This window comes from Triturus cristatus, chromosome 6 (genome assembly GCF_964204655.1).
Source record: "Triturus cristatus chromosome 6, aTriCri1.1, whole genome shotgun sequence".
NCBI classification, from domain to species: Eukaryota; Metazoa; Chordata; class Amphibia; order Caudata; family Salamandridae; genus Triturus; species Triturus cristatus.
This window is the reverse complement of record NC_140589.1, coordinates 887249131-887266455: the sequence shown is the minus strand read 5'-3', so window position 1 is coordinate 887266455 and position 17325 is coordinate 887249131. Positions and strand designations below refer to the sequence as shown.

At 43.5% G+C, this 17325-nt stretch overlaps 1 protein-coding gene across 5 annotated transcripts in view; it reads right to left on the bottom strand.

Annotated features, from left to right (window-relative positions):
- LOC146820739 (uncharacterized) overlaps positions 1-17325 on the bottom strand; it is a 669677-nt gene that overhangs the window by 265849 nt on the left and 386503 nt on the right. For 4 of the 5 annotated variants that reach the window (XM_085611515.1, XM_085611516.1, XM_085611512.1 and 1 more), the window contains exon 7: positions 15651-15776. The exons of the other annotated variant lie outside the window; for it this stretch is intronic. In XM_085611515.1, coding sequence (XP_085467641.1) covers positions 15651-15776 — 126 coding nt within the window. The remainder of the gene's footprint in view (positions 1-15650; positions 15777-17325) is intronic. 5 annotated transcript variants of the gene reach the window in all.

Sequence of the window (17325 nt, the reverse complement as noted above, 5' to 3'; positions counted from 1 at the left end):
AATTTTAAAATTACCATTTGGCCTAAAGGAAATGTAACCAGATGTATTGTGGAGTTATTTGAGATATATTATTTTTGTGATTATGCTTCTGTAACAAAATTGTCAGACGGTATTTTAAAGAAATAGTTATTGTTATTAGATGATATTTTTTTTAAATATTATGCATTTCTATAATGTTATGTTTAAGTAAAAAGAGATTCTGGGCTTTTTTAAAACAATCTTTGAGATTGTTATTTTTTTTTTGCCCGCTGTTAAGTGATGAATGCAATTGCTTTCACGATTTATTGTGAGATGCAATATATTCTAAAAACAGCAAAAAAAAAGGCAAAAAATTGTTTTTGGAAAATATGTAAATACGTGTACTGTATTATATAATGATTTATTAAATATTAATACTTTTTTCTTTTTTTTCAGATTGTGAAAGAAAATTTTCGAAAAAAAACAACCATTTTTACAAGTAATTTCAATTAAATTTTAATTAAAAATTAAATTGTAGGGTGGGTCAGGTAAGTCAGAAATTAGATGGTCCCTTTCTTCCACTTCTCCTCAAACAGATTTTCAGTATTTAGTTATTAATCCCTCAAGGACCTTGTAATGTGGTAATTGTTTTTTAGTGCTTTTAAAAAAAAAGTTTTTAAGAAAAAATTAAAAAAAGTTGAGAGGTAAGGTTGGCTCTTAAAAGAGCCGTTGTGTTCATGCAGGGACAGAGGAAAGGAAGAATGGGAACATTAGCTGGTAGGACAAATGTGCTGGTCTATTTTGTTGTTAATGAGGGGAAGACTGGTCTCCCTATGAACAATTAGACCATGGCAAAATGAACACCGCATTGTAACCCTCGCAAACCGATGGTTTGTTTCCACAGGACCAGAAAAAGGTGAATCTGCCCCCACAGATGAAGGGCTCAGCTGAGCTTCCGAAGATGGACTCGGCTGAGCTGCTGTGGATGTGCTTGCTCGACTTACTGAAGGGTTTCCTCTAGTATGTCGTGCATGTGTCCTAGGGTGTACATCCTCAAGGTGTCGTAACATAGTGTGATTCCCGAAGGAATACTTCTTGTTAGGATTACCTCTTGAAAGTACACGCTGGCACAGCTTACAAGTCACCAAAGCAGCATTTACTTTTTTCTCGCCCTCAGGAAAAGTAAAATACTCCCATATAAAAGAGCTCTTCTGTTTCCTCTTTCTCTGCCTGATGGTGGTGCTGCTAGCCTCACTCTCAGCAGAAGAGTGCTGGTCTGCCATCGTATTCCAAAGACAACTCAGCTCCTTCTCCTAAGGGATCACAAGCAGAAATGAGGGGAATGGGTGTGGTGTAGGAGAGTTCTAGAACTGAAACTACTTTGAACCAATCAAAAGTTTTGTTTCATGATCACATGACCCACCGTGCGCGTACGTTACGCTTACGGAGCGCTTACGGAGCGCTTACGGTAAATACGCATGCGCGTAAAAAAGACACGCGCTCGCGCGCATGCGCATAACAGGCACTCCCCAACACTTCCGCGTAACGTGCGCGTGTAGCGTACACGCTTACGCGCCCTGTACGCAGTACGCACGGCTACGTAAATTGCGTAACCATACGCAAAAAGAGTAGAAATATTACGAACATTACGCAAACCGTACGCTTACCGTAAGCTTACCGTACGCACATTTAAAAAAAAACAAAAAAAAAAAAAAAGGAAAAAAAGAATCTCTATGTTATACTAATATATCTTACCTGTTTGGTTAAAAAAAAAATGAGAAAAAATAATATATTGCAGAATTTTTTTAAATTAAGCATAGTGTTTTAAGAGAATATAAAGTAAAAAAAAAAAAAAAAAAAAGCTTGCAAATAAAAAAAAAAAAACACGTTTAATATAAGAATTTGTAATAAAAAAATCATACAAAATCAATGAAAAAACCATGGGAATCACACATGTTATAGGTAAGAATTAGCATTTAAAAAACCATACAAATTCACTGAAAAAACCATGGGTTTCACACACGTTATAGTTAGGAATTAGCATTTAAAAAACCTTGCAAATTCACTGAAAAAACCATCGGTTTCACACACGTTATAGTTAGGATTTAGCATTTAAAAAACCTTGCAAATTCAGTGAAAAAACCGTAGGTTTCACACACGTTATAGTTAGCGGACATTTTACTCATAAAAAACCATTGAAATTCCCCCGTTATAGTTAGTTAAGCTAACTATAACTCGCGCACCCGCAATCCACTGCTGATGACGTAACATATTACATCACTCATGACATGGTCAGTGACATCACTCATGACATCACTGATGACATCTCAAATGACATCACTGATGACATCATCCTTGTGACAGAGTGGTAGACCTCCTCTCACCCTAATGTAACCTTTGATACAAACATTCAAAAATAGAGACTGAAATTTTCAAAAAAATGGACATACCAATACCAGTTACAACAACCTCTTCAGTAATTCTTAGATCCACATACACATCCACTCATTCACCAACAGTCCTGTACAGTCACTCATACATGTACTCACTCATCATATGTACTCATACACCTATACATCCTGTTACACATTGCCACTCATCCATAGAGTTACTCACACACATAGTCACTCATGCTAATAAAGAATCAAACATCCATTTACTTGCATATTCAGTTATACACACACCTCAACACGTACTTCTACAGAAACTTACACATACTTACTCTTTTAAATAATCACTAATAAAAACACATACTTATTCATACAGGAACTGTTTCAATCTCTCACTCTCACACATACTCACTTATATACACCAATAGTCAAATATACTTCTTTAAAACATATTTAGTAACTCATAAAGACACTATTGAGACAGTCATTCACTCACTAACACACCCATACACACACTCATCCAACCATACATTCATGCACACATGCTGTCTTCAACACATACAACCAGAAATTCAATCATTCATGCACCTATGCACTACGTAATACCCCCCACCGAACCATGCAGACACTCAGACTGATACTCAAAAAACCAACTAAAATCCAATATAAACACCCATGTAGCTACTCACCAACCCATGCAGACACTTATACACAAAGTGAGAGACTGATACAGATAATTACATATTTAAACATTACTCACTAAGCCATGTATTCACTAAGATACACTTAATCAGTCAGTTACACAATCAATTTTTCAAAAACAAATCATCCTTTTAGACACTTATATACCCATTTATTCTTCCATCGACCTTGAGATATACATATATAAAAAATATTTAATTTTCAGAAAACCACACATTCACTGGATGATGTCATCAGTGATGACATTTGAGATGTCATCAGTGATGTCATGAGTGATGTCACTGACCATGTCATGAGTGATGTAATATGTTACGTCATCAGCAGTGGATTGCGGGTGCGCGAGTTATAGTTAGCTTAACTAACTATAACGGGGGAATTTCAATGGTTTTTTATGAGTAAAATGTCCGCTAACTATAACGTGTGTGAAACCTATGGTTTTTTCACTGAATTTGCAAGGTTTTTTAAATGCTAAATCCTAACTATAACGTGTGTGAAACCTATGGTTTTTTCAGTGAATACCTATATATATATATATATATATATATATATATATATGTATATATATATATATATATATATATATATATATACACATATACACACACACAATTGCTAGTACCAGGAGTGTTTTGAAGCCCTAATTTTCCTACAGAATAGCAGAAATCTTATCTTGCAGCCGATATTTTGGAAAATGAAACTCCAGGATCTAAAATGGCCTGTCCTAGCATTTTACGCCTACAGAAACACGTCTAAGAATATGTTTTTCTCCACTGCTTAAAGCAATACGTTAATTCAGATTGGTGCAAGCAATGATCTAGAGAATGTCTTTGAAGAAACACGTGTGGACTGTCCTCATCTAAGGTAGCTAAATTCAAGCAGCCCTTCTTTAATTGGGAGACATTTTGAAATGGTTAGAGAGACTTGTCTTTCAGATGCTAAAAGCTGAGCAGAGCTCCGTTTAATACATAGAGGAAGTGGCCGAATACCCAGATTCCTGGTTAGATGGGCACTTTAATGCACAATTTGGCAATGTAATGTTGGTGAAACATCGAACTCTATAATATTCCATCACCAGTTAAAACCGATATACGTCTTAGTCCTAAACAAGGTCTCCTAAAAGTCAACATTCAGGCGTATTAAACATACAAGGAAAGATCTCCGGATCTCACCTGCGGCCTCTTGGGACTAAGTGAATTTGTGCCATAATTCTCACCAACTGGTGCAGAAGAGCGATTGTAAGGGTTATTTTCCATATAATGTATTTTTTTCAGTCTTTCTCAGTTTCGATCCTATAGAGCTCGCACTGGTGCAAGAGTGCATTCTAGAAGCATTTACTCATCGGTTTGAGAGATCCCAACAGGAAGCCGCCCCCCTGAAAACACACAAACAAGAAAATACAATGGTTTAAGTGCCCACCCTGTCCCTGTGATGTCACCACTCTCCTGCTGCCACACATCAAGAATAAGCTGGGATGCCACAAGATCTGAGGACAAAGCACGTGGCAGCCTCACCCTTTAGCTATGTTATGTGTATCTGTAAAGTGCATCGTCACCCGTGAAAAATGGGAGGCCGCTCCACGCTGTAGGAACAATGCAAGGGAATGCCCATCCTCCTAATCTGGTTCTGTTTATGCTTTGGATGTGTGCAATTAGGAGTCCTGCGGAGCAGAAGTGTCTGGGTGGTTGGTGGAATTAAATGCAACTGTTCAGATGGGTGGGGCCCAAGGTGCGTGGTGCATTAAATGCTTTTAAGTGAGTGTGTTTTTGTGTGTCTCGGGAGCTTCCGGATCCGGGATCAGCTGATCCACCTCGTCTACAGCACCGAGCAGATTGAAGCGCATCGCACAGCCTTGAGGGATGAGAGGGCCCTGTACAGAGCTTCCGAGCAGAGCAGAACACATGCCAGTGAAGGCTGCCTCAGCCGTCCATCCTTCCGAGGCCGTGACACTGAGCACCATCCCATTGTGTGCCTGTACAAGGATCCTTCAGAGCGCTTGGAGAAGGCAGAGCGAGGGCAGGAGGTGCTGTGTAAACACATTATTATATAGTCCTTGTGTGCAGGCCTTCTGCCCCGTCACTCAGCCCTCATCACAGATGCCATCTCCACTCCTTCACTCTTCCGAGAGTTCTACGGGACTTGCCTGGAGTGGGGGAGAGAGGCTGAGCCAGGCTGGCTAGGGCAGCGTCAGGACCCCTTCTAAAGCAGGTCTGGGAGGGAATTACACAGAGATGGGAGAGAGGAACCCAGCAGCAGGCGAGGCAGGGGGGCAGGGGGCAATAGGGGAATGCACAGCTAACTCCATAAAACAAACATAATTTAAACAGGTAGAATACCCCAGTGGGTTCATGCACGCACTGCAGGTGCCTCTCATCTGCAGGTCACAGCTCTGGCTCAAACTAGGAAAGACTGGCTTGTTCCTTCTCAAAACGAAAATAAAAGCCTCGTCGACAGGTCTTAAACTTATTTTTCCCCAGCCCTAGCAGGCATCATGGGCAGGCCTAAAGGGGGACTGACTATTTTCACAGCTAACACAATAAAAGGACTGAAAACTTCTGTTGTGCAAGCTGGATGTAAATTGTCAGCTTCTCTGTCTTACCTTTAGCAATGAAGAGACTATCATTTTGCTCAACTTTTATAATAACCTAGCGGAAGGGCAGGTTCTAAAGGTTTTGTCGACTGTTCAAGACAAACTCTCCAAGCAGACAAAGGATTATGGAGAAATAGGCCACACAAGTATTGTATGGGGGGGGATTTCAACCTGCATCCTTGCCCACATAGTAGTAATAACATCTGCGGGTTGGTGGATGAACATGATGGTCCTATAGTCCATTTGAATCACTCTAGGCTAGGTTCGTACTTGAATGAAGTCATGTCAGCATTGGATCTCATTATAGTAAATAAATTGGAACCAACTCTAGACCGGCTCCAACCAACATACCTGGGGAGGGGGCACGAAACAACAGTTGACTATGTTCTAAAATCAGACATTTCGATGTACTAGTCAACGTACTAAGTGACCATTCGTCCCTCCGCCTAGATCTTCATTTAAATCCTACACACTCTTCTCCACAGATTATAGCTAGTGCTCTAAGCCAGAATACTTTACTTCTAGACAAAAAAAATGGTTACTCTATAAGATGGGAGAAGTTAGACCCTAGACAAATTACCGAAAAGGTAATTAGAGCCGCCTATCCATATATTATTAGATGCCTAGACCTAGAAGCCACAGAGGAGGAAGTTCTAAGTAACTTTGCGGTAATTCTTGAAAAAACAAGTGAATTACTGATAGCAAAGTCTAAAAGAGATCAACTTAGGAAGGTAGGATGGTTTAACCATGACTGTACGGCAGCAAATAACAAATTAAAAGCAGCACTGAATAAATCTAATAGAGATCGACAGGAAATCAGCATGCTCAGAAAGGAGTATACTATTGTACGGAAGAAGAGAAAGGGCGAACTAAAACAAGCCCTTTGGGACCAACTCCATAAAAGCTCCCTAGAGAAACAGCGAGGCCTTTTGGAGAGTGGTAAAATCCCCATTTCTAGTTGATGATACAAACCTCCCAAAAATAGAAGTAGCAATTGAGGAATCAGCTTGGGTGGCCCATTTCTCTAAAATATTTCAGAAAGGCCCAGCACAAATAAGGACTGAGGTATTTCATATTAGTAGTCCTTCTCCGGTCTCATATCCTATCCCGTTGGAATTTGACATTCCGGAAGTGCTTTGTGCATTAAAAGTGAGTAAGAACGGGAAGGCTCCGGGACCCGATGGGGTACCTGTGGACCTATTTAAGTACAATACAGATCTCTGGGCCCCAATATTGACCAGGGTGTTTATGGCTGTAACAGAGAAGGGCCTGCTGGATTCCTGGACCAGATCCATCATGGTGCCTATATTTAAAAAAGGAGACCGGCAAGAGGTATCCTGCTATCGTCCAATCTCACTGTTGGATTCGCTGGGCAAGGTCGTGGGTAGAGTGGTGCTCGAGCGTCTACAGCAGTGGGTGGAGGATGGTGGGGCCCTCCCGATCTCCAATTTGGATTCCGGGAGGGCTTTGGCACAACAGAACAGGCCCTGAATCTATCATTGATGGTGAGCAAATATGTACACGCAAAACGGGGCAAGCTATATGTGGTCTATGTAGACCTGTCCGCTGCCTTTGATTGTGTTTCCCATTCTAAACTTTGGTCAGTTCTGTCACAATCAGGAGTTGATGCCCCTCTTGTAGATTTTTTAAGGGAGTTATATTCCAAGGCATCCGCGAGGGTACGATTCGGTGTAAAAGGCGAATTGTCTGCGTCGTTTGGAGTAGAGCGTGGGGTTCGACAAGGTTGTGTCCTGGCCCCCTTTCTCTTCTCACTGTATACAAATGGTCTGGAGGTGAAGTTGTTGAGGGGGGGCCAGGACCTTCCGCAGGTAAAAAAACGCCCAATCCCCGCTCTGCTCTACGCGGATGACGCCGTGATACTGGCGCGTACCCCACGCGAATTGCAGAAGTCTTTGGACAGGTATGCAGACTTTATGGGAAGCCTTGACTTACATATAAACATAAAAAAGACATATGTAATGGCAGCAGGTATAGGGAAAAAACGGGTCAAAGATATATTTCTTAGTAAACAAAAACTTGAAGTTACGACCCATTATCCCTACTTAGGCATCATGATAGGCAATAAGTTGAATTGGAAAGCCGCAGTTGAGGCACGAAAACATTCTTTCATGAGAGCCATCGCTGCACTTGTAAGTTTCTCCCAAAGGCTGGGTAAAAGGTCCCCGGTAGAATTGTTAAAAATTTATAGTGCTAAATGCCAGGCAATAGCCCTGTATGGGGCGGGAGTATGGGGGCACGCTGACACAAGTGCCCTGCAGGTGGCAGAAAATACATTTTTAAGGTTCCTTTTAGCGGCACCTAAACGTATTTCCATATTAGCATGCCACATGGAACTGGGGATCCCGTATTTAGGGGATTTGGCAAAAATTCAACCACTCCTTCTTTGGCGACGAACATGGATCTCTGAAAAGAACATATTAACTAAACAAATCATGACAGATTGTATGTTATTAGATCACTCAGTGCAAATTAGTTGGCTCCTGTATGTGCGAAATTTCTTAACTGACCTAGGGTTAGAGTCTTACTATACATCACCTGAGACAATCAGAGAGATTTAAAGGAAAGGTCTGAAAGCTAGGGCACTGAGCCATTTAGAAAATGTAAGGCTCATGAATGAAGCAACGAAAGCTTCTGCCCAACATGCAATTGCGGTTCAGACCACCCTGTTAATTCAGCCCTACCTGACATTTGACCTCAAAATTTTTGAGAGGCTTCTTCTGACGAGATTCAGGTTAAATCTCTTCCACCGATTAGTCGCTTTTCCTGTAAGAAATAGTTGGGACCCAATTCTTTTGCCATGCCCTTGCGATGAAATATCAGAACAGACGACTATACACACTGTCCTGTTCTGTAAGTTCTATCAGGGCCATCGCAAACTCTGGTTATTACCTCTGTTGAAATTCTGGGGCCTTAGGCGTTGTCGCCCGGCTATGTTACGACTCCAGTTTCTAGATTCCGAATGTATCTGCTATCATGTTGTTAATTTTTTTTAATGTATTTTTAAAAATAGAACAAATTTGTGAATGGTCTTTTATCTGTGAATTGGATGATTTTTATGTACAGATAGTGACGACAAATTACAGTAATTCTGTAACATTACGAGAAAATGTTTTTAACTGATGTGTTGCTTTTATCGTTTTCTTATTTTGTAAAACCGAATAAAGAAAGAAAGAAAGAAGGTGGTCAAGGGTCACCAGTAGGCAATCAAAGTGTGCGATGCCAGGGTAAAGACACCCTTGTGCATGCTGAAAGAGTATAAACCCTGCTGTGCCAGCCTGCCGGGGCTTGGCATCCCTGTCACACCTCCCTTCTGATTTGTATGTATTCACTGCCTTAAGGTATTTAAATGCCCCGTCACACTTCCCTCCTCTTTTGTAAGTATTCACTGCCTTTAGGTAGTTAAATGGCCCATCACACCTCCTTCCATGTATTCATTGCTCTGGGGTATTTAAATGCCCTGTCACATCTGCTCATTTTGCACTCCTCCGCTACTATTGCACTTTATTTCACAAATAGCTGCTCATTTGTATTACTTCCCAAATGTATATTTAATCGTTTTTACTTACTTGTGATACTTGCTTGCATTAATTAGCCCTAACTCGAAAGAGAATGCTTTGGCGTTCGACCCCTGCGGTTCCCGGAAGTAGATCGGGACCGCACTGCACCCGGGGTTGACGCGCTAGTTGCTCAGATCGCCATTGCTATTTCTTTCACGCTGGAGCGTTCGTGCAGCGGGCGTGCGCAGCGGGCGCGCCGTTGGCACGCCAAAGGCAAGCCCATCTGCGCCCGTCTGCGCCTGTCGGCGCCCGGAGCGCAACCAGCGCCTGTACCCCTGGTTCTAACGGCCCAGTTAGATATAGCAGGGAAGCTCTACTTGATTTAAAGCCTATCCCATGCGCTCACAATTGTTTTTCGGTAGTCCAGGCCATTAGAGCTGCTGCCAGGTGCCCAGGTTGCACCTTTAGACTCAGTCCCAATACACAGGGAAAAGACCATAGGTGGAGGACAGAGGGTAATCCTCAGGACAACAACACAGAGGCTGAGTCAGTTTTCAGTGTGAAAAATACAGAGCAGGTATCCGACAACTTCGAAGGAGCCACACCTGAACACATTAAATGTCTTTTAGTTAACGCTCGTTCCGTGGTTAAACACAAATACGAATTGGAGGATCTTATTCAACTCTCTACACCGGATCTAGTCTTCTTAACAGAAACCTGGACGGACAATGCCTCTGCCCCCGACTGGAACATTGCTGTCCCAGACGGATATGTGTACTTCGCCCAAAATAGAGTATCAGGCAAGGGAGGGGGGATAGCCATTATTTATCGAGCTAACTTTAAACTACACACAGAATCGATTTCTACCCTCCCGGCAGAGGCATCACAGTTCCGTATAAAGTTTAACAACGCGCAGACCTTCCAGGGCATATTTGATTTACCGCCCTCCAGGTCCGAGAGGCGCCTTTTCACAAGCTTTGTTGACCCTCCTGGAATCATATACGGATTCCCACTCCCTTACGGTTTTAGGTGATTTCAATTATTATCTTGAATCAAACAATAATCCAGATACTATCAGACTCGTAGACAATCTTATGGCTTTTGACCTAAAACAAGTGATAAGTGGCCCCACCCATACAGCTGGTCACACGCTGGATGGGATTTTTACCAATGAGCCAGATATTATCTTCTCTAACTCACTGGACGTGCCATGGACCGATCATAAGGCTGTCCACTTCAATTTTAAAATTCCTCAGTCACAGTCCAAAGCACAAGTAAGTTTAGTCAAACGTCCAATAAGACGATGGGGCAAAATTAAGGAAGGAGCTTTTGAGTCAGCTCTCGATCAGGGTCCAATTAAGCTAGAACACGATAACAATAAGGCAGTGCAGCAGTTTAACGACTGGATATTGGCAGCAGCCGATAGGGTTGCTCCAGTAAAAACAGTTAAAATAAAGAGAGCGAAGACATCAGCTCCATGGTACACCCCTGAACTTAAGGGCCTAAAGATTAAATGCAGAAAGGCGGAACAGCATTGGAGAATAGACTATGACAGCCAAAAGAAAATCCTATATAGTCTCTCTACTAGAATATACAAAGAGGCTATAGTGGCTGCCAAAAAACACTTCTTTACAGTTAAAATCAAGGATGCGGGAAATTCCACCAGAGAACTGTTTAAGACGGTCAGTCTGCTGGCAAAACCCCAGCAAGTTAGTACCTTCAAGCCAGACCAACGCTTCTGCAATACCCTTGCGGGCCATTTCCAAGAGAAGGTTAAAAAAATATACAACAACTTCCCGAACATCATAAAACCCTTGGACTCGACAGGGCCCACTATATACTTCAGCTGTAAGCTGACTAGCTTCCAGCCGATGAGCAAAGAGGAGGTCAGTAAAACTCTCCTCTCTTTAAAATCAGGGGCACCCACTGATCCATGTCCACCAACTATTATGCATCAAGCTGTAGGTCTGATTTCGGAACATCTCACTCCCATTTTAAATCAAATCATAATCTTTGGACAATATCCTACTACCTGGAAAAAGGCAGTTATTACCCCCCTGCTAAAAAAACCAAGTTTGGACCCCTGTAACCCCAACAACTATCGCCCTATTGCTGGCCTTCCTCTGAAACACCTGAACAAAACCCTTACTGCCCATCTAGACACAAATGGCTTGCTAGACTCCTCTCAACAAGGCTTTCGACCACGCCATTCGGCTGAATCAGCGTTAGTCAAAACAGCCCAAGAGATTCGCAGGGTAGTGGATGGCGGTGGGAAGGCAGTCCTCGTACATGGTTCTGGTGCAGCGGCTGAGGGACATAGGAGTGGGAGGGACCGCTCTGTCCCTACTAACCTCCTTCCTAGAAAACAGGGAGCACAGGTTGTTCTGGGAAGGTATGAAATCTGACAGCTTCCACCTACCCTGCGGAGTTCCACAAGGGTCAGCCCTATCTCCAACTCTGTTTAATTTATATGTTACACCTCTGGCCGACCTTGTCAGGAAACATGGTTTCGCTTTGGTATCGTACTCTGACGATTCCCAACAGAATTATTTAAAAATAAACACAGACAAAACAGAGGTGATGGAGTTTGGGCTGGGCCCACCCTTGTGGAATCAATCATGGTGGCCGGTGGAGGCTGGAGAATGTCCGTCCCCAGTAAAGAAGGTCAGAAACCTGGGGGTTCTTTTCGATAGCAAGCTCAATTTTGCTGCACAAGTGAATAGACTCGTGTCCTCGTGTTTCTTTCTTTTGATGACGCTGTGAAAAAATTTCCCCTTTATACCTCAGGAGCTTCAAAAAACTGTGATGGTGGCTCTTTTTCTTTCGAAACTGGATTATTCAAACGCCCTGTTCTTGGGGATCAATAGGTTTCAATTGCTGAAACTACAATCATTGCAGAATACTGCAGCCAGGCTGGTATTGGGCCTACATAGAGGACAGCCCACTTCAGATGGGATACGATCCCTCCATTGGCTGCCTATAAAGCAGCGCATAGAATTCAAAGCGCTTACATATGTGCATAAGGCAATTTATGGGGGGGCTGCTGAGGACCTGGAAAGTTTCTTTGTACCCTATGTCCCGTTGCAGACCTTAAGATCGGCCACCTAAGGTCTAGTCAGAGTACCTAAGATCAGAAGAGAAGGCTGGGGTGGCCGGACGATCACATACTGCGCGGCTAGACTTAGTAATAAGCTGCCCCAGTCCATGAGGCTCCAATCCAATCTTTAGATGTTCAGAAAAAACCTAAAAAACAAGTTTTTCGTAGCCACATAAGCCGCTGACCCCTGTTTCCCATGCCACCACATCTCCAGCGCTAAGACGCTTCGGCATTCAAGCGCTTTAGAAACATATAAACAAACACCTCCCTTCTCTTTTGTATGTATTCACTGCCTTAAGGTATTTAAATGCCCCATCACACCTCCCTTCTCTTTTGTATGTATTCACTGCCTTAAGGTATTTAAATGGCCCGTCACACCTTCCTTCTCTTTTCTATGTATTCACTGTCCTGAGGTATTTAAATGCCCCATCACACCTCCCTTCTCTTTTCTATGTATTCACTGTCCTGAGGTATGTAAATCCCCGTCACAACCCCTTCTCTCTTCTATGCAATAATTCCCCTGAGGTTTTGAAATGTGTCCATCATGTTTCCTCTGCCTTTCACCTCTAGACCTGGGTCCTTGCATCTCACCGCACAGGTTTCAAATTCACCCCTTGTGGCGCCATAGCGCCTCCTCAGTGGCTGTTCCACAATCTCCCTTCATCCTTCTAGGGTGTGGGCCCACCGCTGGACAGAAGGGGCAGGCGACAGTCACTCAGACGTGACCTCCAAAACAAAACACAATGTTCCAGAGGTGGACACAGAGCCTCCGGTGGGACCTACTGATGTGGACACGAGACCCCAAACGTGGCCTTCAGCTCCAGCCGTGCATCCCCCCCCTGAGTGAGACATCAATGGTAAAACAAACAGCCCCCCCTGTCCACTGGCTAAACCTTCCCCGTGCACCCCAACATGCTCCGGCTCACAGCTCAGACATTGGCAATAGAAGTTACCAAATTCCCTCGGGGAACTAATGTCTGTTAACAAAGGTGTGAGCAAAGTGAGGGGCTGGCAGCGCCCCTTAAGATCCATACTTAGTCCAACAATTCTACGTCAGAGATTGGCCTTGGGAGGGCAGAGAGAGCCCCGCAGTTATCAGGCAGACATCTACGTGTGCATGACCCCATCCACCACACGCGTGTGCGTGACCCCATCCAACCCGGCGGGGGTGATTCCGAAGCAGCATTCTGTGCAGTGCTCGTCTGTCTGGCTTCTCTCCTACGGACTGACCACGAACCATGTTAGGTTATGTTATTTCCACTTAGGATAGCACAACGACTCACACCCAAAGGTGCATCTGGGCACTTCGCAAACACAGAAACCCACAACAGACTAGAACAGCCAGGCATTCAGATGTTTTTCATATTTAGGAAAATATGGGCAACTACAAGATATATAGCGCACAGCACTCTCTGTGGAGAGTCTATGCGCTCCACAATGTGGAGTTTAAGGGGTGCCCAACAACTAATATTACCCAACAGACTTTACACTCGTTTACCCTTCAGGAGACAGCTGCTTTGGTTTACAGAGTAGGCCCGGGGTCTCCAGCCTTCTCTGCAACAGGGGCTTCTGAGGGCCAATGTAAATGAGCCTGGGCCACTAGTGTGTGCTGCAATAGTGACCACAGACCAGATTCCATTAGTTGCCACTGTATGCAAGGCCACCAGCAGAGACCACCTCAGTGCACCAGACACGGTACGAGTGCCAATGTTAATAACAAGCACCCAGAGTCTTATCGGAATCCCTTGTCCTCCCTGTGACCCCGTGCTCCTCTGAGCTTCGTGCCTGCTTCATAGCTGTTGTGAAGACTTTTCTTATCTGCTTGTTAAATAAACAAGCAGATAAGAAAAGTCTTCATGAGAGCCGTGAAGCAGGCGAGCCAGTCCGGGTGGGCCGGACAAAAAAGCAAAAATGAGGCACCCCAGAAAGCTTATTCCCAATGGCAGGCCACCGTTTACCATAAACGGTGATGCAAGCCAATGGGAATAAGGAGCAGGGCTTCAAGCCCTTTCTGAAAATCCTTATCTGCAATAAATCTCGCCGAGCGAGCTACGCATGTGCGCAGCAACGCTAGGCGAGACCTAAAAATGAAAAACGAGGAGAAATAAAGATATTTCTCCTTGTTGCGCCTCCCTTACACCTCCCCTGGGGAGGCGTAAGCTTTTGGCACTGCCTCAGATTTACGATTTCTCGTAAATCTGGGGCAGTTTCAAAAGGCCATGGATGTTGCTGGGAACGCCCCTAGCAACACCCATTGGACGCCCCTTTAACACAGAACACTGCGTTAAAGGGCCTGATATTTATCAGGCAACATTAAGCCAAAAAAAGTGGCTTAGTGCTGCCTGATAAATATCACGCAGGCTTCTGCGCCACGGAACATCACAAAAAGTGACGTTCCGGAGGCGCAAGGAGTCTCATAAATTAGGCCCTTTGTATCAACAGCAGATGGTATGTGTAGGACGGAAAAGCGTGGGGCTCCATCTGATGTAAAAAATCTAGGGGGCAGATTTACTAATATTTCACTCAATGCACACAACAATGCAACTTGCTGCATCACGTTCCGTGAAAGGGAGAGAGTAGAGACGAGCCATATCGACAAAGATTATTGCACACTCGAGATTTCTCCTAGTGCTGGTGCACTGTGTATTGCCTAGCACATACACAGGAAGCCTTGAGCCATGCTGTAAAGGAGCCTGCATTATAGGCAGAATTGTTTTCGTGCAGGAAGGTATACCTTCCTGCACAAAAACAATCCTAAGAGGCCATTTCCCCTTTCTATACGTGATGTGAAATGCATCACACATAGAAAGAGGAAGTAAGAAGGAAAAATAAAGCTATTTCTCCTCGTTAAGCCTCTTTATGGTAGGTGCAACACTTTTTTGCAGAATCCCAAGCTTACTGTCTTTAGTAAATCTGGAACTGTATCAAATGACATGGGTGGATGCAAGGAAATGCCCATGCTCCATCCATGGACCCTACCATTACAAAATATAATGCAACGCAGCACAAGCCTCTGCGGTGTGTTAAATTTCTTTACAAAGTCACGCAAGGTGGTTTTATAAATTGCATTTGACTTGCATTGCCTTGCGGCGACTTTGCAGCACGCAAGGCTTTTGTAAGCCCTTAGTAAATCTACCCTCTAAGTTTCTCTCCAAATCAATACTGCAAATATTGTAACTTGCAAAACAAAAAAAACATGTGCACCATGAGTGGATTTTATTTCCACTGTAGAACAGTCACCTAAGCACTTCGACTGACGTAAGACACAAGGCAAGAGCGGGATAGAAAGAATAAAAAATATGAAGGAGTGGAATCATTCTTAGGTACCAGAGTTACACAAGACCCCCTTCCCTCTCCTCTCACACATGCACCTATTTTGCTTTCAGTGCTTTTTTTACCTTGTCTACCGAAGAAGACATCAGCGACAAAAGCATTCGGATCAGGAAGCTGTCACCAACGTGCAGCATGGCTTCGTGATGCTCAGGGTTAGATGCTATTTTGCTTAAGGCGGAACAACTGTAATACTGAAAAAAAAATAGAACAGGGTTATTAGACAGGAAGAAAAATTATTTATTGTTTCTGCCCAGCAGTTTATCACCCATACCGACACGAGTCTTTCTTCTGCAAAGAGTTCCTCTGTGGACATAGGGGAATTCATATTTATTAATTGTTTATTATCTGGCTATGGGTGGGGCCATTTTAAAATGGATTTTCTTTCATTTAATCATTCCATTGTTTTTTCTCGATGTTTCTACTTATAGGAAGGCTCACCCCTACACAAAAAGCAGTGTGCAAACAGCTGGGCGATTTCTAGTGTAGGTGCTGTTTTACTAACGTCAGGTCTCGATAGTGGTATGAAGTGAGAAATAAATACTACAATACTCACTCGCATCTAGGGCACTTGCACCGAGGCCCAGAGTGTTCTACTGCATTTTGTGAGCATTCGGGTATGATGGTCGCAATCCCTTGGACATTACGCTGATGACTACCACTGGAATGTGTTGACCCAGGTACAATGGTGGTGAAGCAGAACAGATTTACTGCCACATTTCTGCTTGTTGCCAATTTCTTTTTAGAAGAGTTTAAAAAAACATAAGGGGCTTATTTGCAAGACCATTGCACCGCTGGTGCGTCATTTTTTCCCATATTAAAAGTGACATGCTGGCGGCGCAAGGGGCTTGAAAATAAGCCCATAAATGTATAAGTTGAGAACCAGATTCTGCGTCACAGTCAAGTCACTTTTTTGTCAGAAGCTTGACACAAAAACTCATTCATAATGTGCTCAAATGTACTCATGACAAACCTGCTAAACATGAGTGTGAGGTCTCAAGATCTGATGTCACTTCTTGTAATGTCATTTCCTTTAAGGTTGTTATGCTAATTCCTATGTTTTCACATCCTGTGATGCCATGTGCGAAGGCACGTAGAGTTATGTCATGCACCATGATGCCACTTGCATAGTGTCTAATTTGGTTAGTCCCCCCATTTCATTTTTAGGACTAGCCCTGAACATAAGCATCCTGGGCCAGGTTCAGGGTTTCACCTCTCATCAGCCAGGCTAGCTTGAATCTGGTGGCATAGTGAGCACCGGGCCCACGTGTGAGTATACCCTTACCACTTAGTGCGACAAATTCAAAAAGAACAGATGATAAATGGAATGCTGAACCAATCAAACTCTTACCCCCCAGTCACAGATCTGGGTTAAATCCATCGTATTTTGGTCCTGGGCTCACTGTGCCACTGGATTCAAGCTAGCCTGGCTGATAAGGGAGTAATACCCCGAAACTGGTAAGAGGATGCTTGTTTTTGTTCCAGGGAGGACCTGGCCTGGCAGTTCAGGCTGGACTGTTCCCATGGGGAGCAGAGTCGAGACTGATTTGCATATGGCTGGGGCTAAACTGGGGTGGCATGGTTGAGCAAAAGATCGAGGGATTTAACCCAGCTCGCTTGACTGGGAGTGACTGTTTGATTTGTTCTTCATCCTGTACATCATTTGTGTGTTTTTAGCTTTTTTGACCTAAGTGCGCTGGGCATGCCAAGACGTGGGTTCCGGGCTCACTGTGCCACTGGATT